This window comes from Triturus cristatus, chromosome 5_2, assembly GCF_964204655.1.
Source record: "Triturus cristatus chromosome 5_2, aTriCri1.1, whole genome shotgun sequence".
NCBI lineage: Eukaryota > Metazoa > Chordata > Amphibia > Caudata > Salamandridae > Triturus > Triturus cristatus.
In genome coordinates this window covers 140,900,359-140,925,122 of record NC_140588.1, presented here as the reverse complement: position 1 = coordinate 140,925,122, position 24,764 = coordinate 140,900,359, and the positions used below count along the sequence as shown (strand labels likewise).

General features: G+C 43.3%; 1 protein-coding gene across 3 annotated transcripts in view; it reads left to right on the top strand.

The window, feature by feature from the left end:
• Positions 1 to 24,764, top strand: part of AHRR (aryl hydrocarbon receptor repressor) — a 793,419-nt gene that overhangs the window by 38,974 nt on the left and 729,681 nt on the right. For 2 of the 3 annotated variants that reach the window (XM_085606922.1, XM_085606920.1), the window contains one exon: positions 24,025 to 24,206. Coding sequence is in view for 2 of the 3 variants with exons in the window: in XM_085606920.1 (XP_085463046.1) it covers positions 24,025 to 24,206 (182 nt within the window). In the remaining variant the exon portion in view is untranslated. The remainder of the gene's footprint in view (positions 1 to 24,024; positions 24,207 to 24,764) is intronic. The other variant, XM_085606921.1, reaches the window with a different exon arrangement.

Here is a 24,764-nt window from a genome sequence, read left to right as displayed (position 1 = left end):
ACATATCATTTCATGGCATGAATTAAAGAGGATTAAGCAATTGCAGACACTTAGGTGATCGCTATATTGTGTGCAGTATTAATCTCTTTTTTGGGATGGAATGTCACTGGCATTGTGTACAGTCTTGTTCCCCCTGCCCTAAGTGCCTGACAGAGAGTATTGGATACCCAGATTTTGGATTTTGGCTCCAGCTTCATGCTAATGTAGCATGTGTGTCTGTGTGTGTCTCTGTGTGTGCGCGCTTCCAAAGACCTAGACCTGTCCATTAACATCAAAGAGGCCCTGGACCTGTCCTGTGGCCTGCAAGGGTGTACCAAACATGTTCTCATTTGACTGGTAGCGAAGTACTCTCCTTGTCTTAGGTTTATCATGTAGACTGGTGGTGGCAACATACATGTTTTGTGAATCAGTGGTTGTGACAGACCATTTTATCTGTGTCACAGGAGTGAAGGGTACTGGTCCACATGTGCAAAGTTCTACATCTATGTGCTAACATCCCCAGTGTATGTTATGCATGTGTGAAGCCTGTCTGCTACATGCATTATGTTTGGAGTAAACCAGAGAAATGCAGGTTCCATCTTGGAAGCCCCTCACCTGTTCCCGTGCACAAGATGTAGGTAAGGATGTTTTCGAAAACAGTGGAAGTGTACAAGAAGCTCTAAACACTAAGGGCCCGATTCACAAAGGTAAAGTGAGACAAAAGTCTAACTTTATTACTTTCACTATACACAAAGAGCATTTACTACTTGTAAATGCCCTTTGTGAATACTGAAAGTCGTAAAATACAACTTTTGGTATTCACAAAGGGCATTTACGAGTTGTAAATGCCCTTTGTGAATACCAATGGTCGTAAAGTTAGACTTTCGTCTCACTTTACCTTTGTGAAACGGGCCCAAAGAGTGAACATCAGGGTAAAGTGCACCTAAGCCTTGCCCACGGATACACTTAACCTAGGGTTAGAAGGCCTGCTTAAATTCATATAAGTGAGGGAACACCCACAGAGAGGGGTGAGGTAGTACAGATTATAAGGCACAGTAGCTTTAGCACCCAGATAAGAATCGTGCCTATTTGTTATTGCATTTTAAGAGTGTAGATTCATATACTTTTCTTTATCAACGTCAAGCACTGAAATGAACAATTAGATGGGGCGAGTTACCTTATGGACATTTGAGAACACATGCGAGACAGCCCCAATACATCTGCTGTACTATAAATGGAAAAAGATATGATGATGTACCCCTAAAACAAGGAACGTATAGATTTGTATAATCTCATTGCCTGTTTGTTCCACCTGCATGAAAAAATAATAAATAAATAAAGCACTGAAATGAACACTCATTTACTATAGTTATGTGTATTTGTAGTGCGCCAAGCTTGACCACCCCCATTCGACCTCACTGAGAAGCCTGTGACTACTTGCCAGGGCTTCCACTGAGACTCAAGTGCTGAGTGGGATGTACTTGGCCCAGTTTGCAGAGTCATAGCAGGACAGACCGCGGGATATCAGACGCAAATGACCCCAGCCCCTAAGGCTGATACTCAATAGCCACTGCTTGCCCTGTTGTCCCTGAATAGGGTATGACACTTCCCCTCTTATATAGGATAATATTAGAAGATGTAATGTAAGAAACCAACAGTTTACTGATGACAGTAGGAGAGGATAGACAAATAGTAAGATACTTCACAATAACAGTGAAGTCAGCATTCCATTCCATTGCTATGTAGTCTAATATGTACATCTTCCTCATTTAAAAGCAGCTCTGACAGCAAACCCCCAGAACCGTCCAGAAATATTGTTTATAGAATGGTGAAAATGGCCAGACTGCAGCATAGCAGCCGACCTTCTGGACCTGTGCTTTATTTTCCCACGCTCCTTTCTCCCAGGCTTATCTGCCGTCTCCTGGTTGTCTTGGATCAACACTAGGGAGGTTGAAGGGTGAGATGGAAAGTCTATGTCGCCCTGGCATTCCCATGAAGCATTAAGAATCCTGAAATGAATCGTTGAAGCGCTATGACCAGCGAGATGGGTTGTCCATTTTCAGGAATCATCCTCTTGTACAGTAGTATTGGTCAGTGATTAGGGCCTCAACCTATACCTTGAATATCCCATGTTGCTGTTTCTTTGATACATTTTTGGGAAGCCTTTTGATTAGACCGTGAAACAAATTGGGCAGCTTTGGAGAATCTAGAAGGTGACGGGCTATTTAAGTCAATTCATGATTACAGTGGATATAGGACCATATGATTCAGAAAAAGTGAAAGCAATTTGATTAATTAGAACATAGCCGTTTTATAAAAGTTGCATTCATAGGGGCTCAAACCACCAGCACAGAGCTTAGGTTGTCTGACTCGATCTTTGAGATCGGGAGGTTCCCTTGGAGGAACAAATCAACTCATTCACCATGGTTCCTGGAGCAGAAAAGACAAGATCAGGGCCGGCTTTAGGGCAGTGCGACTGGTGCGGCCGCACTGGGCGCTGACCTGTGGAGGGGGCGCCGACCTCATGGAAGGGGGGCATTTGTTTAGCCATAACTTATGATTGGAGAGATGAGGGGCCTTTATGCCTGGTGGGAGTGACAGGATCGAGGAGGCAGTCATGGGATGTGGGGCGCCAATAATGATTCTCGCACCGGGCGCCACCAGCGCTAAAGCCGGCCCTGGACAAGATGAGTGAAGTTTTGTACTGGTTCATGAAAGGAATAGTCCCCAGGCCCCCAGAACCTGCCTCTTATTTGTGAGGCAATGTGCTCTTTGCTGAGGGACTGAAAGAAAACTGCACGTATTTACTCCTGTATAACAGCATACACTGCGCCATGTCAGAATGGGATTTCAAACCTGCTCATTAGAAGTGGAATTAATAAATCCATTTCGATTAAACAGAAAAACACGAGTCCATGCCCAAAAACACGAATAAGTGTGTGCACGTAGGATTCAGTAACTTCTTCACTAGTTCTACTCATTTTGGAATGTGTTTTGAAAATTAAGGTTTACAATATAAATGCCAATCATAAACAAATATTGGATGGGCTGCAGAAAATACATTTTTCCCTTCATCCTCAAGTACTTTGGCATGTTTAACTTTGACGAAATAACGAAAAAAAGCTTACTGAAATGGCATGCATCCCAAAGTTTGAAATTAAAAAAGAATCAAATTTTGAGTAGTGTTGAGTGATTGCATCTCAAGCTTGGATCTGATTTAGTGAATTTCCATTTGGAAAGCAACTCTTGATAACAACTAGACACTTTCTGTAATCTTCTGGCTAAATCAGAAATTTGCTTGCAAAAGTACAAAATGTTGTGCTTCCTCTGCGGTTGTGAAACAGCAACCACATCCCTTTAGCACTAAGATAGTTCAATGACTCCAACGTAAGGGTCAGACGTATGAATATCTGGTCGCAAAATACAACCCACATATTGCAATCAGTATTTTTGTGATCAGTAAAGATTTTTAGGAACCCATGGCCTTATGTACAAAGAGTTTTAGCGTTTGGAAACCCTCTGATTGGGTAAATCAGAGCGTTTGCAAACACTAAAACACTTTTTCCAAATGTACTAAACACATGTAGCAATTCGGAAAAGGCTATCAGAATCGCTATTTGGATGGGTTGTGTTTTGGGCATCCCTTCCAAATAGTGTTTCTGACCCTGATATATCAATGTTTTGCAACCGTAATCAAGTCGCAAAACATTGAAAGGTTACCCATTCCAAAGTTGTGGTGGTAACTGATTTCCAAAGGGATGGAATCTTCTTTGGACTCATTCCTGTTTGTGAATCTTGGAAAAAGTTTCAAGGTTTGGCAGTGGTTCACTAACTACTGTCAACTCTCAATTAAACTTATTAAAAAAAGAGTCTTTCTGCATCTTTCTACACATACTGAACTACAGCTTTTTTTAAAGTCACCGAAGAGTTCCATGGTACTCCTCGGTGACTTGCAATATCCTTATATTGTACAGCCGGGGGTATTATATCTAATATGTAGCCCTTATGCCTCAGGCTACACGTCAACGTCCTTCACCCTTTCATAGGCCCAAGCTGCCATTAACAACTACTGTAGCCCTCAATAGGGGGCTATTGTGCTGTATTAGATTCATATGGTATGAAAACTTGCAATAGCTTTACAAAGTTGGAGCTTAAACAAACTGGAGGAAAAATCCAAAATGTATTGCTAGTGCCAACCCCTTGCATGGAGAGGTAAAGAGTCTGCGAAGGGTTCTAATGAATGTATAAGCATGCGTACTAAAAGTTCCTGCGAACTAAAAAATGCGCAGTTATAGTAATACGTAGAAATGCCCTCGAACTAATGGTAGATTGCTGTTCTAATCGGGTACAAAATAATTATGGGACAATGAAGAAACAAATTATGTGATAGGATTGGCTATATTGTGTGGTAATTAAAGGGAATAATAAGCCACTTTTAGTGGCATTTTTATCTCGATGTTTTGACATTTAGCATATTGTTAGATAGGAGATCTAAACATTATAAAAAATACAAAGGTTTCTTACAAAGAAAGAACCCATAAACATTTAGCTGATCCATGCAAACTTGTTTCTCTAGCAAATAATAAGTTTATCTTGCACATAACAATGGAAAATCCTACCCAAGAGCATTACGTAGAAAAAGAGTTTTGTGATATTTTATGGTGTATTATTTGTTGAGAACGACTGTCTGATTGTCTAGAAATCTCCTGCGGGATTTAATATATATAATGTGAAGTATGAAAAAAGTCAGTTCGGTTCCCATGTGCTCTTTCACTTATGTAACTGTCAGTATACAAAAATACCAAAAAAGACATATTTAAAAAAACAAAAAAACAATGGAAAACCCTACATTTACACTGTCGTCTCTAACTCCTAGAGGGGAATAGATTGTAATAAGCATGCTAAATTTCATTGAGTGGAAAAAAACCTACCAGCTCTAATTGCTTATAATAAAAAGTGTGTCTCTACTATTCTGTTCATCCCAAATATGTTTTAGAAGTGGTCTTCAGTTTCAGTTTTTTTCTGTGTCTACACTATGGGCTTCTGGGAGCAAACCCTTCCATTAATAACAACTCTGCAGTTGGGTGTTGTACTACATACAGGTATAATATGGCCACTGGAATTATGCGAAAGTAGAGGACCAAATTATATGGCTGGGTTGAGTAAATCATGTTGCAAGTAAAGCCAAATTATGTAGCATAATGGAGCGTATTTTGTGATAGTATAACCACATTATTTTGTCATTTTTACACGTTAACACTAACTGTGCAATTGTTTCTCCTCATTGGTAGCAGATTGAAACCCAAAATACAGCAATAAGTAACAGAATGGTGAACAGTCAACATTTGCAACGGGCCGTGCACTGCGCAGCAACACGTCACTGAATTTTTAATCAATTTTAATTTGAGCGAGAAACAATTTTTTTGTTAAAATCTGCAGGAGATGATGGAATATGTGGCACACTCTGCAAATCCATGACCTGTGCGAAAAACACACCAGACACAAAATCGCATATTTCCATGGTTCACCATGGTGCAAGAGTGCCTGTGTTGTGAAGAGGATTGGTTTTGTGCAGGAAGGGGCACCTTCTGGCACAAAAACTATCCACTGAGACTTTTTCCTCTTTCTATGTGTGCTGCAGAATGTAGTAGAAAGAGGAACAAACGGAAGAAATAAACATTTTTATCCTCGTTTATGCGTCACCTGGGGAGGCGTAGGTTTTTGGCACATTCCCAGGTCTGCCACTTCTGGCAAATCTGGGAATGCATCAAAATCCATGGATGTTACATGTGAACGCCCTTGGAAACTCCTCCCTGGCGCAGAGAAATGCAATGCAGCGATTTGCATTTCTTTGCATTACTCAAGATGTATGTAACCCCTCAGGGCCACGCAAGGTGGCCTTGCATGGGCTTCAGAAATCTCATTTTTAATTTGCTTCGCTCTTGCACTGCGTTGCATTTCTTCTTTACATTCTTTGGATTGGATAACTTGTGTCCTTCTGTTTGTATTTAGGGAAATACTTTTTTCTTTTTTTCTTTCAGCCCTCTATGGGAGTACATGTGCTTTCTTGCTCTCTACTTAGGGCTCTGCTTCCTTCATCAGATCACCCTACAGTCTCTGTGTTGCTCGCCCCCACCTCTGACAATGTTTCTATAGCTCCCCCTGCTGGATCGAATTTGTGTTGTACTCCTCCACACACCCACTCCTCTGAAGCTTCTTTGCACCCAACCACCCTCTAATCCCACTTCTCCCGCTGCCTCATTGACTTGCTCCTCAAACCTACCACTAGCTCCTCAGCATCTCGCCCACCTCACCCCTCACCATCTTTTTCTTTTTTCAGTATTTTCTTCTTTTTCTCGGAGTGCCAAGCAGCTACAATGTGTTGCAAGGCGCTCCATTCTCAACATGCACTTTCGCTCATACTTTAATCTTTTTTTCTTATATGCAACTTCTAGGTTGGCATCTGCTATTCTGGTTTGGTATATTAAAAAAAACCACAATGATGATCACATCATGCTGTAACCAAGACATAAGCACACATGCGTCATAACGCATTCACATGTACACAACACTACTCTTTTTGTGGCCGGTGGTGTTTAGCATTGGCAAAGAAGCATTTGGCAAAGCCAGTAGGTCTGCATTTCTTTTAACAGATGAAACTGATTGGCTTTGCCAATGCTACTTTTGAAGTCTGCGTGCAGTTCACAGTGGATCATGTCAACAATGTGACAAATAAGTATTAATGTGAGGTGATCAATGAAGAAAAGTCTAGCTAACATAATGAATCCTATAACTTAGTTAGTGCCACATACATATGTGCACAAATTGTTACAAGAGCGCTTCCTGTGTCCCTTGGATGTTCGTATTAAATACCTTGTTCAGTTCTTTATGCCATGTACTTAACAACCATCTGGCCACTTCCCTATCTGCTGATCTGGAGTGTTTGTATCTCATACAAAACCTTCTGCAAATCTAGATATGGGCTTGTGGCAATGAACTCAAAGAGTCTAAAGGACAAGGGTAAGAGGAGGGTGGGGGGGGCCGTGGCCAACATGATGACTGACTATATGCACTGATTTGGTGCTCCTGGGCTCCCATCTTTTATAATGACACATTCTCTGCTGTCCTAAGCAAAAATGACCTGGCAGGATGGATTCCTGCTTGCTGATATATGGAAGACCCTTGTGGCACCTTGTCGACCCCATGCATGCAGAGTAATCATCCACCTACAGTGGTGGCACAGTCAGAGGGGAAAAGCAATATGGCAGACACAGTCGAGATAATTCAGGAGATATCTCGATCCCATGCTGCTGCTGTCCACGATTGCCTTTAGACATTGCAAGAAGGAGGCGAATGGTGAGTGCATGGCCCGCCGTTACTGTAATCAGTCGCATAGCGGGGGTTACGAGAACTACCTTCAGACCGTGCAGGACCTGTTTTTGGGCACTGGCTGGAGCGGAGCAGCTGAGTGAAGAACACACGGTGTGGAGAGTGGAGACATTGGCAACAGTGAGTCCCCTTCCAAGATCTCAGGCACCGGCACTTAAAGGGTATGTGGCCTTTGGACCTGCTTGCATTAAGTGATGGGGGGAGCATCTACCCTGATTACCTGGAGCCAGGCTGCAGCATTTTGAAGACGCATTGAGGAAAAGTGGAGGGTGGCGAGAGACAGATCTGCACCCTGTCTGACCCTTTTGTGAAAGCCCCACTCACTGATCTCTTTGGCCGTGACAGTTTTACAGACTTACTTTGGGCAAAACATGCTCACTGCTCCCTAGGACCCGCCCAACGCGCCTCCTCGCCCAATCATAGCCTGGTTATTACATTTCCGAGACCATGACATTACTCCTGGCCCAGGAGAAAGGGCCACTGAGGTACCAAGGCTTTACTGTTTCCCTTTTCCTTGACATCACAGCCCTGGTACAGGAGGTGCACCACAATTTCACCGACGTGAAACAAACTCTTCAGGGACTCCACCTCAAGAATTCCATGTTGGCCCCAGCCGGGCTCAAGATTGAGTTAAATGGGAAGACCTGCGTATTTTGAAACCCAGCTGAGGTGATGGCATTTTGCAAGACACAGTCCATTGTTACCTCGTCGACTCGCTCTGCTAGTACCACTCCATCAAATGAGAGCCCACAGGACAGGTTTAGACGCCTGGTCCGACACACGATTCTGCAGCGATTGCCGTTGATGTTTGCAGGATACTTCTCTCCTTCACATGATGCCTTTGCAGCCGCACTCACATTTTTTTCGGCTGCCCTGGACTGTGCCCTCTGGTGCATGTTGCTACATTTCACCCAACACCCCATTCCATGGTGACATGGCATTTCTATTACACAGCATACCCTAGAACACTGTTACATCCCACGGTGTGGCTCATCAGATGATATCTCTCCTTTTCCTGCTGCTTCCTTTTCCCTATCCCTAACTTTTCTACTTGAGGAATTTTGGGGGGATTTGGTACTGAAGATTGGGGTATTCAGTGTGGCAGGGGGGTTTGTCTGTTGAATTGTAGTTTAATGTTGATCTTCTATACTGGTTGTACATGCCCTCCCATGCTTCTGTTTTCTCTCTGCGTCGTGTCCCACCACAATAAGCTATTAACCTGCCTCACATGGAATATACAGGGCTTAACAATCGCCACAAGGGTACTAGAGTGCTGCCATATTTAAACACCATGCTGTAAATATCGCTTTTCTACAGGATCCTTCCTAAACCTGGCAAGGATTCCACAAAATGTTCTTCCCATCGCCCACTCTCTCTTATTAACTGTGACAAATTCTGACCAAGGTTGTAGCCACCAGGCTGTCTCTCCTGCTGGAATACATTGTCACCCCAGCGAAAGTAGGCTTTGTCCGACAGAGACCTACTACACTAAACCTGCATACACTGTTTGCAGTTATCCATCAGCTCAATCCAGAACTCAATATAATTGCCACACTGCTTGACACATAAAAGGCATTTGATTCCCTAAAGTGGCCCTTTTTGTGGGAGACTTTGAGGTGGTATGGCATTTCAATTGACATAATACTTATGACAAAGCTGCTATACTCAAAACCGGTTGCACTGGTATATGTAAATGGCTTGATGTCTTACCTTTTCTCAGTGATCCCCTGGCTCGACTGTTACAAGTTCTCCATGCTCACAGGGGTTTGCAATTTCACCACAGTAGGTCGTTGATGTCCATATATGAAGATGACATTCTACTTATCATCCAAAATTCAGAGATAAACCTCTCCTCGATAATCCGTGAGATCATCCACTTAAGGGGCTCCTCTGGCATTTCTATCAATTGGGTCAAGTCCAAATTATTCCCACTCACTGACACCACAACCCTTCTCTCCCTGGAATATCTAGTCTCCTGCGCCACCGACTCGGTCAAATATCTTGGGATCACTATCTACCGCTCCCCTGCCCAGATGGTACAATCAAATTATGGCCCGATGATGAAATCAAAGTTGTTACATTAAATAGATACATTTCTAAACCTCCCGTTAGACCTGGCGGGCTGGGTTGCCTTAACAAAGATGGTAATCCTGCTTAAGTTATTATACTTTTTCACAAACATTCCTATACTGCTTTACGCACACTTTTTCAGCTTCCATAACTGGTAAGATACACACTTCCACTGCTTGCACAACAGGAATGGCTGACGAGGAGGAGGCAGCACTGATGAGGAGAGGCAAGGATGCACTGACGTCACACGCCGAGATCGCAGAGCAGAGTTGCCGAATGCCGGTTCTCAGAAATTAAATGCCCTAAATGTTTGTTGGGTAGAAAAAAAATTAATGATAAATGTCGATAAGACAAAAGCAATGTTTTTTGCTAGGTGGAAAATGAAATTTGCATGGTTCCTAGGAAACGCAAGATTAGAGCAGGTTAAAGAGTATAAGTATTTTGGGGCTCACCTTTTCAGACAATTTGAGGTAGGATAAACAAATGGCTATTTGGAAGCTTGCCTATCTGCAGTAGTGAATGGGGTGGAAATGTTTCATAGTTTGGTAGTCATACCTTTGAGCCTCTGAGCAAAGTTTTACAGTGTAAGCTAATCCCACAGGCTCAAATGGATCAGAGGTGTTGGCTTAGGATAGGTATGAGAAGGGATGGAAAATAATTCCCTAAAACTATTTCTTGATCTCCTTAAAAATGCTATGATCCAAGCTGTAAAGAGGGAGTTGAGAGCCGTAGCCTGGAGTGTGCTGGCCGATGCCAGAGCCCTGCAGTTTTATTTGTCTCTTAAAGATGAGAACCCTGGCGATAAATTGACGGAGTAAATTTTACAGGAAATAATGTAAACTTTCTCTGGTAATAGGAACCCGGTGACAATAATTTTCAAAGCGCTTGAACGTCCAAGATGTGCACCGAAAGAGGGGAAGTGGTTTTAGTTAACTTGGTACACTTAGACAAAGCGCCACAGAAACTAGTTGTACAGAGGATTTCTTCTACCTCAAAACTAACAGTTCAGTTTGTAATTTCCTATCATGACAGGAGAGCATGGATCTGTTCCCATATCTTTATAATATCCCAGATAAAGGCTTGCGGAATGAAGTACTGCGCTTGAGGGTGAAAATTGACCCTTAGGGACGCATTAAGGAATTAAAAACAGAGGTTGCTAAGAACAATAACTAGTGCCCCTGCAAAAGAGGTAGGAAATATTCAGTGAGCCACTTATTATTGGACTGTGCATTTTTTATTGAGACAAAGAAAAGGGTACTTCGGCCTGTGTTTAAAAAATATGGGATTCAACCTAGGGAAAGGGGGTTAGAGCTGATTCATAGCCTTAGATTCAGAGATGTAGCTATTGCAGTTGGCCAATATGTGTGTAAAAGCATAAAGACTCACTTGGTTCTATCTTCTCATTAGTGTTTAAGATCTAGGTCGGTATGGGTGTGTTTATAGTTAATACGGTGATGCCAAGTAAATGGGAGGATGTCCCTATAGAAAGGTTGTGATAAGCTATTTTGCACTTTGCACTTTAAAATCCTGATTGGGGTACAATGTATTGTTTGCTATTGGTTAAATGCATATTGCACTTAAAACGCTGATTGGGGCAGAATGAATTGTTTTTCTATTTGTCAAATTCTTAATATTATTTTTAATGAAAGGTTTTAAATACATGTGAGACCTTGGGTGGTGAATTCTATTGGGTCTGGGTACAGAACAATTTTAATGTTTATTTAGTTTTAATTATGTAATTGTATAATTTATAAGTAGGCGTGGCTGAATGATGCAACCATGCATTGTTGTTTTAGGGCATTCAAATTGTCGATTTTAGGAGTTTGAAATGTGTGTAATATTTCTATAAGAATATATTTCTTGGAAATAAAGTATTTCTGAATCTAAATCACCTCCCTCAGGTCTCTGCTTAATACCTTGGTCTGAGTCCTTAAGCCAGCCAGAATAGCCTGGCGCACAATGGTGCTTTCATATTCGCAAGGAGGATTTGAGGTACCTGACCCTGGAATGTACTCCTCTACACAGTGTCACTTAGGCCTATTTTACTCCCTCCCAGAATGAGCACAGAGAAAATGGATTCCACTTGCCTCCCTCCTACCGAATGGCCTGCCTAAACCTCAAAATGTGGTAAAAACTGTTGCCACCCCCTGCTGGGTGTGAACATCTGCAATGCAGGGCAGATGGGATTTTTCTTTACCCCACTGCCCTTAAAACATAAACATAACCCCTTACTGCACCTGACTAAAGAATGCACAGTCCAAAACATGCTCACAAAGAGGGCCCTTACAGAGTTCAGCCACCTATACCCTGATGGCTAGTTCCACTCTTTAGAGTCCTTCTGTTCTAGGGGAGCAGCCACAACAATAAAAATTGTTATCTATGTGCAGCTTTATAACACTGTTCCCAGAGGAGTGACAGATTTCCCCCCACTGACTCAATACATCACCTCTCCTGACACTACCAACAGTATGTCAACCTTATGTCAAACAGCAAAAAAGAATGCAAATTTTGCAGGAACAAATCAGGTCCCTAAATACTTATTCCACTATGTAAAAGTTTGAAACAATCCATATTACAATGGTTTATAAAAAAATTCCTTCCATTCCCTTTGTACAAAACGTTAAAAGTAACAATAATAGCCTCTTTACATCCGTCAGCCTTAAATAAAGTTGAAGGGCATTCCAATGCTATCTAATTAATTTATACATAATAGTCTCAAAAAGAGATAACAAACTTGTATAGGACAGGAATAGACAAAAAATCGTTTTTGCCTTTATGCTGTTGCAGTTCTAAAAATTCATACAGAACTCACTCCGGTTCATTTCTTAAAATAAGCCAGACAGACCAAACATAAGAGGTCACACAACAAACACTATTGATATCATCTATCCTACAGCACAGTGAAAAGGCATCCTGGTAACTTCTTATTCCCCTGTTTCTAACAATGGAAATGAGCTAATTCACCATTCAATGTGCACATACAAAATTGAGACAATGGACTGCCCATTTGGCACGATAGACTCTCATCCCTAATCTAAACTTTATATATAACTAGCCCTTCATTTCCGGGTATATCATATCGATGTACAACACTTGACCTCCGCATAGTGTTTGAAATAGTTGGCAGTCAGGGAGATAGAACTATTTATTCTGTGTTCAAAATATTTTATTAGGTTTTTTGCAGACAAACACAAAACAATAAATGATACAGTGTTGGTATATATAACATATTAATGTGAAGTTAAAAAAATAGAAATTGTCATAATAATATCTAAATATCAAAGGTTTGCAATTGTCTTAAAAACAGTACAATTATAGAATTTGAATATGTAATAAACGAGGCTACTCCTTAGAACATTAGCATTACAACAGTGTCAATAAAAGAAAAATGTATGTTATTAAATGTTAATGACAGACTTCATCGCTAATAGGCCTTCTTAAGAACATGTGGACTCCCAGCATTAATTTGGTTGTGGACCTGCCATAGATGATTTAGACCTAGATCATTACCTATCTTGCTTACCCGCCCTAGCCAACTGCAGCCTTTTCCATCCTTCAAGGTTATTTCTTCCTTAGATGAGTTAAGATAAACTTGCTGAGCAATTTTTATTCAGCCAAATCCAATACAAGACTAGATAGAGAGCAGCAGTATCAGAGAAAGGCCAAATGGCCAGCTGCACATTCAGAGGTATTAATGGCGTACCAAGCTCTAGTTTTGACAGCGTATATAAAAAAAGTTTTTCAGCCATTTGGAGTTACCAGGCTTTATAATAGCCCTAAATCTGGGCACCGTAAAGTCCTGCCACAGTCTTATTTTGCCTGTAAACATTTAAAATGACAGTTGTTGGTTTGCTACCTATTCTCCTCGCAACCCTTAATACATTGATGCAGCTTGCTTTAAACTTAACTATTGATTTTTCTATGTGATCACACCAATTAAAGTTATGGTGGAAGAGCAAGCCAAGGTAGCCGAAAGAGTACACCTTTTCTAAATGATCTTTTTTATAGGAAGACACCATTTCATCACCACGGTCTTGGTTTTCCCACATTCAAACACAGACCCGGTCGAGGGCGATTACAGCTTAGAGTTGGGTAGTAATAGAGAATCCCCAGATTTCTGGTCAAACCACTACATCCAGAGGTGTATCACTGAGGGATGCTAACAGTGACATCTATTACACAGCAAAAGCAAAGCTTGAATTATCTACGATGCCCCTCACAACTCCAAGACGAAGAACATCCTTGTTATTCACTTTTTACCAATCTATAATTTTACGTTATATGGTGATAAAAAGCATCTGCCCCTACTTCCGACTGCTACGCAGGAGCAGAGGAGTAATGGGTGATCCACCCGTTACATGGCCTCTCCTCCCTATCACAAATATAAACAATAATACCTGGCCTCTTGCCACAAACCCCACTAGTCTGTCTGTGCCTTCCCTCCTCCTCCCCTCTCAAAGCCGCCATTTTGCTCTCCATCAAAGCATAGAGCGAGTGCTACATTGACAGGTTGTCTGACAGCCATTTCAGAGCAGCTTGGATTTCCTTTTTGATGTAGCAAGGCTGTTGTTATGTCATAACACTAAATAAGCAGATTTAGAATCTGGCATTCACACTAATGGGGCTGAGGGAGAGCCATATATAACAAATCTTTTTTTCTAAATGCTGTAAAGTTTTGGTGTGTTGGTCTCATTTCACTTGTGTGCTGTAAACATATTCCATTTATTCAGGGTGATGACAGACAAGTCACCCTCCCTCACACACTCGTAGTGAATTTGAGAAAGTTGATGAGGGAGCGGTATATGTCAATATTGAATGGAGGAGGTGACAATACTGCTGACTGTGGAAAATCGACAAGACTGATGACAATGGAGTATTAATCTAGTGTTTGTTTATAGATGATTTTTTGCTGCTGAAGGAAGAAGCAAGCCATGATGACACCTCATTTGGTGCATCCTCATTTTAAATTAATATTGATGTTAGGGTGGTGTAATCAACGGTTTTAAGTGAAACACCAACAATCTCACTTCTTCATTGGCATTTACTCACACCACCAGTGGCTACAGAGAAATTTCAAAATGTTTTAGTTCTCATTTCTATAAGTAAAAGGCCAGCATTTTATGTGGAATGAATGAACATGCATTTGTAAGTCAATGATAGACATTTGTAAAGCATGCAAATACCCAAGGGGTGTCCTGGCACTGAGCAAACCTATACCATGAGAAAAGCAAACCAACATACATAAAAGAGAAGTGGTAAACAAGCAAGCTTTGAATTGCTTAGGGAACGGTAGATAGTTATGAGAGAGCTATAGGTCAAATGCAGATAGTTACTGGTAAAGTCGGGGCCCATTTACACAAATATTCTCCAGAGGAACGGGCCTCTCTAGAAGAGAGAGCGGTGAAGGGAAATAATCACTGGTTATCATCTCAATACAGTGCAACCAATTGGGCAACACATTAATCCACTCGACTATTTCAACTGAGCTTAGTAGGATTTAATTACAGATTCAGAACCAAGTCAATGTAAACCAATCTCAGCATAATCATCTAAAAGTCCAAATCTCTTGAAGACATTAACCCTGTATAATACAAAGCAAATGACTAACTCTATAATGATGATGCAGAGGAACAGGAAAAAGAAAAAAAGGTTAAAATGCATCACATAATATTCTTTAATGAACATGGGCAAACTATATTTCCCTACACCAACCTAGCAAAGATAGCTCTAAATTAAAAGAATTTGGGTATGGGCATGATCAAAAAGGAAGAAAGGTGTCAGCTGTCAGAGTGTTCAGTAGAAGGCACTCCAGTAATGGGTCAAATAGCCTAAAGCCACATAAGCAGAAGTATAAGTCTGCTCTCCATGAAAACCTGAAAGGACTCTCCCTCACCAAGTACAGCACATAATATCAACTACAGTCGAGCTCACACTCCCACAGGACAACTTCTTTAGTAATTTTTCAATGCTCTGGCACAACTGGATACGTTCACCACCTTTCCCATAGCAACAAGTTATAATCTTTTCTTGTCCTTGGTCATTCCTCTCCTCTCCCATGAGAACTCCTTCCCTCGTTTGTTACCCCAATTCCTTGTCCGACTCCTTCTTCTTAGGCCTTGCTATCTATTAAGACAAAACTCCTTTATTCTAACTAATGAGGCTTATCCACACCTGCAGTGGAAACAAAATGAGACGAAACATTCTGCAGGGAAGGCTTAACACAGACAAAATGTAAGCTTACAACACAAGCTTGCACTGAAAAAAAGAACGTTAGGCTAAAATATGCATTAGGCATCAATTTAACTGTTGACTTTGGCTAGTACACTAGATTACAAATATGTGCCCAGTTCTACAAAAAATAAAATAAATGCAGCTTCTAATACATATAGAAAAGGATTACAAAGATGTCAGTTTTAGGCACTTACATTAATTCACATTATACAATAAACATTAAACCTTAGCTGGCGTAACATTTTAATTTAATGAACTCACTATGAGACACATTTATTTTAGCGTATTCATTTACATTAATATGTAAGTATCACATAAACCTTTTAATATTCACATTTAAAACACATATATTTTGCCTGGAATACCTTCGATATGCAATACTCGACTCCTTTAGTGACGTTAGTTACAATAGAATATATTTGAGTGCTGACTATGGTAGAGTATGATGCACTCCTACAATATCTCAAATGGGATCAAGGTTACACGTTTTCACTACTCAGCTTCGCCTTGGTGACTGAAAATGATCTCCCCAAATTTGGGCTCAAATGACTTAGGCTCCTTTAAGAGGGCCAGAGAGGAGAAGCGAAGCAGCAGAGCAGAAATATGAGGAGTAAACCGGCTATGCATTAAAAAAAAAACTGCCACCAAAATTGTTTTGAGCCAAAACTTTAAAGGCAATGTGCATGGCAAAAGGGAGCTAATGTAGACTGGCCAGTTGAGAAGAGATTGGGGCAGAACATGGTGGACCCAAAAGTAATCTAGCGCTATTGTTCAAGAGAAAAAGCCCTAGGACCCGAGGAAGCTTTGACGTGAACAAGTGAAGAAACATGTCTGTGCTTTTGTGGATAGCAAAAAAACAATATGTAGCCACTCGTTTTCATTAAAAAATCTCAATTTTATTTGTTTTTACAATCAGGGGAGAGTAGCATTCATAGAGAAACCAAGACCACAAACATTCTTCATGCCTTGGCCAGGAAGACGTCTGCTCACTTGCCATAATGTGAAGTTATTTTAATATCTGGACACTTTAAGTCCATAGATGGTGTATGGACTAAATCACAGACAGGAAACAAAACCAAAAGTCTGGCTTTCATCCACCTGAAGACACATTTTAAATCACTGTGTCTTGTGCATTGAAGACAATCCATATTGACTCTAATGAGCATATTTTTTTCCTTTTGTGCTACAATTTTTTATTTAATATAAGTTATGGGAACTTTGCACTTTTACCATATTCTCACATGTTTTATGGAGGAAAAAAAATGAGAAGCATTGCTATGTGTTTATTTCTGGAAAATACTAAAGTAATCCACACGGCCCTTGTCATACATTGTAAGACACATCAAATTCAATGTTTTATTATGCATTTCTGTCTACTGCCCTTCTATGTTGCTTCGGGCCTGATATATCATTCTACTTTGAGGGTGCAAATAGTGCGATTTGCAAAACAGGTCTGTTTGCGATTGAAAAATAGGGTTTTGCTATCCTATAATCCCATTTTAGGAGTCAGTAAACTTTTACCGACTCCTATAATGGAATTGGGAATTGGTATGAGATTGATCTGTGCTCTGCGACTGATTCCTGAGTTGGGGGTGGTAACCTATTCCGAAAAGAGAAGTGGTCCCCTTATGACTGTACAAAAAATAAATGTGTGTTTGGATGTAGTTGGTGGTCAAGAGCAACACTGCCAACTCCCCAACAAACGTTTAAGATAAAGTAAACTTTTTTTTAATAACGCAGCACCATTTTCTTTAAGGAAAACAAACTGCATGTAAAAAAAAATTACTTTATTTAAAGGTAGTTATAGACATGATGGTCTGCTGAACCTAACAGTCAACCTTTCCTGTGATTGTGGTTATACATAGCGAGTCGCAAATTGTGACCTTCCTAATCAGTATTCATCAGCAATGTTGGTCTGCGATTTTCCATGATTCCATATTTTGTAAAGTAACCTATTTTTACATAGGTTGGTTCGCAAAATCAGATTCTATATGCAAAAAGTCTGTGTTCAATTCGCAGCCGCATTTTGTGGATGGAATCTTAGTACATCAGGCCCATCGCCTTTAATCTAGTTACAAAGTGGCCCGTGCAGACTTATGTCCCTTTGGACACATTACTACATTGAGATTTTAGCTCTGAAAAACTGTGGATGGCATCAAGGCGCAATGAATAAATTCTTAAAATTAGGCACCGCTCTTACACCCAACCCAGAGTTGGCATTAGCTCATTGGCAAAATAAGATAAAAAATAAGACGATCATCATGTACAAAACTGTTAATATATAATAAGAAGTTGTACTATACCAGCTGTGCTAACTTTGGTGCACTTCTAGAAATATTATACAAACTTATCACTTATTGTATAAGGGGACCTGAAAAAAAATCTGGTACAATTGTGTTCAGATTCTATTGTTGTCCCAAAAGGGAAGCATGGTTTGGCACTGTGAGTTTTCCATCATGCCCTGCAGGAAACTATGTTTCCAGGCAGAAAAAAGACCTTGGATTTGGAAGAGAGAAAGGCAAATTGTATTGGGTTAGCTTCTTCTCACAGCCTTGTGAAGGAAAGGGATTATAGTAATTGCTTTGCTGTTGGAAACCAAATGCCTAGAAGCAAGGAAAACCTATATCCTTAAGCCTAGAGAGAGAAGAGAGAGAAGGAAGAAGTTGGCAGCTGAACATGAGCAGCCTGTTAGATAAACTCACACAAGTCCTCAAATTTCAAAGCCATAGGTGTGAGGTGCTGGGCTTGAAACTTTGACAGGGGGTCACACTGATGCTTAGGAAACATCAGGTCTGGTTACGAGGGATTCAGGTTCATGTGAGGGCACACCGCATCACTGGAACTAGTGGATGCAGTTGGTATCCTGCACCTAAGTCCATAATTGATTCCTCATTCAGAATAACAAGACGTTCCTGCTCCCACTTACCACCTGCTTAAAACAGGTGGTAAATGGCAGAGGGGGACTGCTGTGGACTGAGGGGAGGTTGTTGGGGGTGGCAAGGAGGAAGCCAGTGGTAGGGGAGGAAGGAGCCTGGTAGGGGGCTGCCACCCATGCTTCTGCCATGTTGAATGAGAGGATTGGGCAGGGGCCTCACTGCGCTTGTGCCCACTGCTGCTGCCTGATCTACACACAATTTTACTGGTCTACTTTTCCGGACAGTAAAATTAGGTTAGATGTTCCAGTGCCAGAAATTCCAGGTTCAGATGCACTGGGCCAGGTGTGATCGGATGGAGTGGTATCCAGGTCTTAGATATTGCTCAGGCCAGCTCATTATCAGGGTCATAATGTGCAGGACATTCGCATTTAGCTGCACTGTCCAATATATGCTTTGATCCATTTTCATGTCCATGCTCTTAACAGAGGGCTGCAGTCCAGCAGATTTCAAAGTATCAAGTCCAGTTTAGCCTGAAGGTCCATTTTGTGCCACCTCTCCATTACCAGAGGGCAAGAATAGTTGCTTCTTTTTTTTTTTAAATAGACTTTTTATTAACATTAACTCTGCAGCAGTTACAGCAGTCACGACCCCAGCACAGACTGTAAGTATACAAGGTATATGTAAGGGCACCAGACAAAATCAACATCACATCAAGGGTAATTTCGCTCAGAGACCAACCCAACATAGAGCGCCATACAGACAACCCACTGACTCGCCCAAGTCCCAGGGGCTCAGATTCCCATAGTGCATGCTTAAGTGTCTCCCAAGGCTCCGGACTTTCCCTCTGTTCCCAAATTATCCATTAGAGCCTGTCTCTCACGCCGGAGTTCCACAGTGGGAGATATACAAATGTCCCCCCGATATTTATTCCACCGTCCCCATTTACGGTCCCATTTTTGGGGGCACCCTCTATCCTTATAAACCGTTTTCTCCGCCACCATCGAGAAATCCATATCTTTGGCCCAGGCGCTCAAGGACGGCAAAGCAGCCACCCCCCATTTCTGGGCAATGTTTCTCTTAGCTAGGGCCCAACCCAACGCCGCCCACTCCTGCTCCGCTGGGGTAAGGTCCGTATCCTCCCACACGTTCAGGAGACATAACTTAAGGGAGGGGACCACCGACTTTCCGGTGGCCCGTGCCATCTGGCGGGTGACTTCTTTCCAATAGTGTTGTATGGAGGGGCAGGCCCATAAAATATGTGTAAACGTGCCTACGTGGGAACAGTTACGGACGCATAGTTCATTAGGTCGCCGACCTAGTTTGCACAAGAGGACCGCATCAAAATATACACGGTGCAACACCTTGAGTTGGACCAGGCGGAGCCGCATCGATACCGCCACCTCCCGAGGTGAGGCTAGCGCATCTCGCCAAACCTCGTCAGACATCTCGCCTGCGTCCGACTCCTACCTATCCCGGAGTTTCTCCATCGGGTCGTCTCGGTTGTTGACTAACTTTTGGTATGTGAGGGAGATCGCCCTGCGGTCCATGGGGTCGAGCAACAATCTATCTTCCAGGGGTGAATAAGCTGGAAGGGGGGTCTCGGCGGGCAGGACCCCGTCGATTGCATGGCTTATTTGTAGATAACGGAATTGTTCTGAGGGAGCAAGTTGGTATTTAAGCTGCAGCTCCGTGAACGTTGCCTTCCTGCCTTTAACCCATATGTCCCCCACTGTAGAGATGCCAATGAGGTCCCATTTATCGAACCCCGTGTAAGTGCTCAGCCGTTCCAGACAGTCCGGTTCCCATAACGGAGTGGCCTTAGTCAACCGCCCATACCACCCCATTCGCTTCTGGAGAAGATGCCAAATCTCCACCGTTCTGGCCGTGGGTCCCGTAAGATCTAGTTTCTTCGGATTCGAGTATAGTGCCCTGTTATATCCACCCTTACCCAGAAGCCATCGGTCGGTTCGGAAGCTAGGGTCCTCCTGCGCCCCGAACACCCACTGGTTGATGGCGATTAGTTGAGTGGCCTGGTAGTAGAGGCGTAGGTCCGGCAGGCCAATCCCGCCATTGTACCAGCCCATAGTTAGTTTCTGCATTGCTATACGCGGCGTTCCAGTATCCCACAGCAATCCCCGCAGCATTGCGTCAATTTTTAGGAAATAGGCTTCCGGGACCGGGATAGGAGTGTTCTGAAGGGCATAGAGAAAACGGGGGAGCACTAACATTTTGAAAAAGGCTGCTCGGCCCAGGAGTGTAAGGGGCAACGACTTCCAATGGACCACATCTGATTTGAACCTCTGTAGAGGGCCCTCTAGGTTTCACTCGTAGAACACTGCGGTGTCTAAGGTTATGAAAACTCCTAGATATTGGAAGCCCTGTAGTGCTACCGGTATAGTATATACCCTGGGGCTAAGCGGTGGATCACCCCGGAGTGGGTACATCTGGGATTTGGACCAGTTGATCCGGTATCCCGAGTGGGCCCCAAATATATGAAAGATATGTAGTACCCTACGAAGCGATCGCGCGGGGGAGGCCAAGTATAGTAAAACATCGTCCGCGTACAGCGAAATGCGGTCTTCATGGTCAGCTGTCCATTTGAGGCCCCGAATTTCGGGGTCATTTCGGATCCAGACCGCTAGGGGCTCCAGCGCCAGAGCAAACAGGAGTGGTGACAGGGGGCAGCCCTGCCGAGTGCCGCGACCCAGAGGGAAGGGGGCCGAGCGGTGGTTGTTGACCGATACACAGGCCGTAGGCATGGTGTATAACAGTTGGATCCATCTCATCAACCGAGGGCCCACCCCCACCCGGGCCAAAACAGCAAACAAGTACTCCCACGCCACTGTGTCAAACGCCATTTTGGCATCTAGCACTAGTAGCAGCGCATCTTCTTGAATTGTCGCCGCTCGACCCAGGGCGCCATGGACTCGACGCAGATTGCGGGCGGTGTTACGGCCCGGCATGAAACCAGATTGGTCAGGGTGGATCAAGGCCGCAAGGTACGGAAGCAGTCGGTTGGCCAGCACCTTAGCCAGAATTTTGGCCTCCACTGCGATCAGGGAAATGGGCCTGTATGAGGCACATTCGTCCGCTGGTTTGCCGGGTTTGCGGATTACCACTATCGTGGCCATGCAGATTTCAGCCGGAAGAGTGCCAGTCTCAAAGCACTCATTGTATAGATTCAGCAGATGGGGTGCCACCAGCAGCGACATGCTTTTCACGAGTTCTATCGGGATTCCATTGGGACCCATAGCCTTCCCAGAGCGTGTCTCTCGGATGGCTGTCTGAACCTCCTCCAGCGAAATGTCCGACTCCAACGTCTCCCGGTCTTGCTGGGCGAGACATTGTACCTCAATGGTTGCGAGGAGGTCTGGTGCCCAGCCGGCCTGTGAGTCCTGCGGCGGGGTATAGATTCTTTCGTAGTAAGCAGCAAAAGCCTCAGCTATATTTTGAGGGTCAGTGACCATCGTCCCGTCCGACCCTTTGATCGCACCCACCCAGCGCGCCGCCATTTCCTTCCGCTCCAACCATGCCAGCAGTTTACCCGTGCGTTCTCCCAGCTCATAAATTCTATGTTGGGTGGCGAGGGATCGGCGACTGGCCTCCTCATAGAGCAACTGTTTATAATCTTGTCTTTTTACTTCGAGTAAGTGTGGCGCGTCGTGGGCCGGGGTGTGTGCATTTCCCTGTTCGAGCTGAAGTATCTCCGCCTCGAGCTCGCTCACCCGGCGTCGCCGTTCATTTTTGTGCCCCACCAGCAATGACAGTGCTCGCCCTTTAATAACGGCCCCGTAGGCCCCCCATAGTGTCACCGCCGAAGCAACCGACCCCTCGTTTTCTTTAAAATAGCAATCAGTGTCGTGTCGCAGAGAGTCCCTAATGTGCGGGATTCTCAGCAACCATGGCTGAATCCGGATGGGGCCCGGTTGACGATCCAGGCTGGCTCCAAAAGAGGCTATGACCGGAGAATGGTCGGAAATCCCCCTTGCCAGGCCCGAGGAGTCAGTGAAATTATGAATATCTTGTGCGAGCGTAAACAGGTATTCCAACCGTGAGTGACTTCCGTGCACTCCGGAGTGAAAAGTGTAAAGTGTGTCTCGGGGGTGCGACCACCTCCAGACGTCCACCAAACCGAACGCATCCGCGAACTTGCTCAGTTGCGAGCCCCTCTGCGCGCCCGCCCGGGGTGGGGTACGGTCCACCGTATCGTTCATCGTCAGGTTAAAGTCGCCGCCAATAATCACCGTGCCCTCCGACAGGGTCAGCAGAATCTTTCCTACGTCTGCCAGGGTCTGGCGTTGCAGACCTGGTGGTGCATAGACCGAGATCAAATTAAGGGCCCTCCCTTCCCAGCTTCCTGAACAGATTACATATCTACCTTGGGGCTCAGTGTAGGTCGTCTGCATTACATATGGGCAGCTCTTTCTCAGGAGAATTCCCACCCCTCTGGAACCCGAGGTGAAGCCCGAGTGGGCAACCATGCGGTATCCTTTTCGGTCAAGGGCATGACAGGCGTTGCCTATAAGGTGTGTCTCTTGGAGCAACACTACGTCAATACGACGGCGGTGTATGTAGTGCTGCACTATGCTCCGCTTAATTTGATCTCCCAATCCGTTAACGTTCCAGGTCATGAGACTAAGTCTTTGAGCCATTGATGGGTGACCTTAGTATCATCAGTCCTGAACGGCCGAAGTGAGCCCCGTAAATAGTTGCTTCTTTTAAAACACTTTCCAAACCTGAGATTGCTTCCTTTGTATGGCTTAACCCTAATGATATCTCATTACAATATTGTGTTCTACTGGAACAAGGTGTAAAACTAGAGTGATTCATTTTAAGTTAGTCATAGAGCCATTAGGCCGGATTCACAAAGGTAAAATGAGACAAAAGTCTAACTTTACAACTTTCGGTATTCACAAAGGGCATTTACTACTCCTAAGTGCCCTTTGTTAATACAGAAATTCATAGAGTTCAACTTTTGGTAATTACAAAGGGCATTTAGGAGTAGTAAATGCCCTTTGTGAATACCAAAAGTCGTAAAGTTAGACTTTCGTCTCTGTTTACCTTCGTGAATCGGGCCCACAGTCTTCTTGTAGTCTAAGCGATTCTTTTCAGCCCGAGTACTTTCATGAGGATTTATTTCCTCATAGATTGCCAAAACCTTGCTGGTCACAGTGTTTGGGGATGCACTTCATTTAATCAAGGTGTAACTGCCCTTAGTGAGACTGACGTGCTTCAGCACAGGATGATCAGAACAAATCATCTTCGTGAGATACCTAGTCTTACTATTTCAAAGGCAGTGGTCAGTGAACCATGTCCTGCAAGAGGAAATCCCCTTGTTGAGTTTCCAAGAAACTCTTGTCACTGATTTGCTTTGTGTAGAAAAGTTGTGCATGATTGCAGTTCGACATTAAATTTGGAATGGTTGTAGAACCAGGACTCGCCACAATCCGGCATGTGTTAATTCTTCTTTTTTCAACAGAAGGCCAGCGGTTGGGAACGGGAAGTCCAATCCTTCGAAACGCCACCGAGATCGCCTCAACACGGAGTTGGATCACCTGGCCAGCCTTCTTCCCCTACCACCGGAGAGCATTTCAAAGCTGGATAAGCTGTCCGTGCTGCGCCTGAGCGTCAGCTACCTCAGGGTGAAGAGCTTCTTCCAAGGTAGGGTCCCAACATGGAACACAGCATCGATGATACTTCCCGCCAGTAATTGCAACTGCGCATGCGGGCTACAAACTGTGGTTCACCTCATGTAGTCGGATTGGCATGTCAATTCAGCCACACTTCGAAACAGTGGGCGTGTCAGGTGCTCACTAAAGCCATGCCTTTGGCTCATTTTAAAATATTGTATAATGTATAAAAATTAACAGCTAAACTCTATTCCCCATTTTGAGACCTATCTATAGTTTTTTGCAAAATGGATCAAAAATGTTCGCAACTATTATGAGTCACTTCCTGAGGGCCCTGGTATGTTGGGAGGTAAAACCTCATCAAGTGAATATTGGTACCGCTAGGTGCAATATTTAAAATATGAGAAATTACCTCCCTATTCCGAGTTCGGCTGCTTGGCATGTTGGTTAACACAGCAATAGCACATTGTTCACCCATTCATGGTGCAAAACTTGGAACATGTAGTATTTTTCCTGCTCAAATTTTACCATGTTTTGTATTTTTGGATTAGTGTGAGTCTCTGATTGAGGCCCCAAGTGTCTCAGCTGA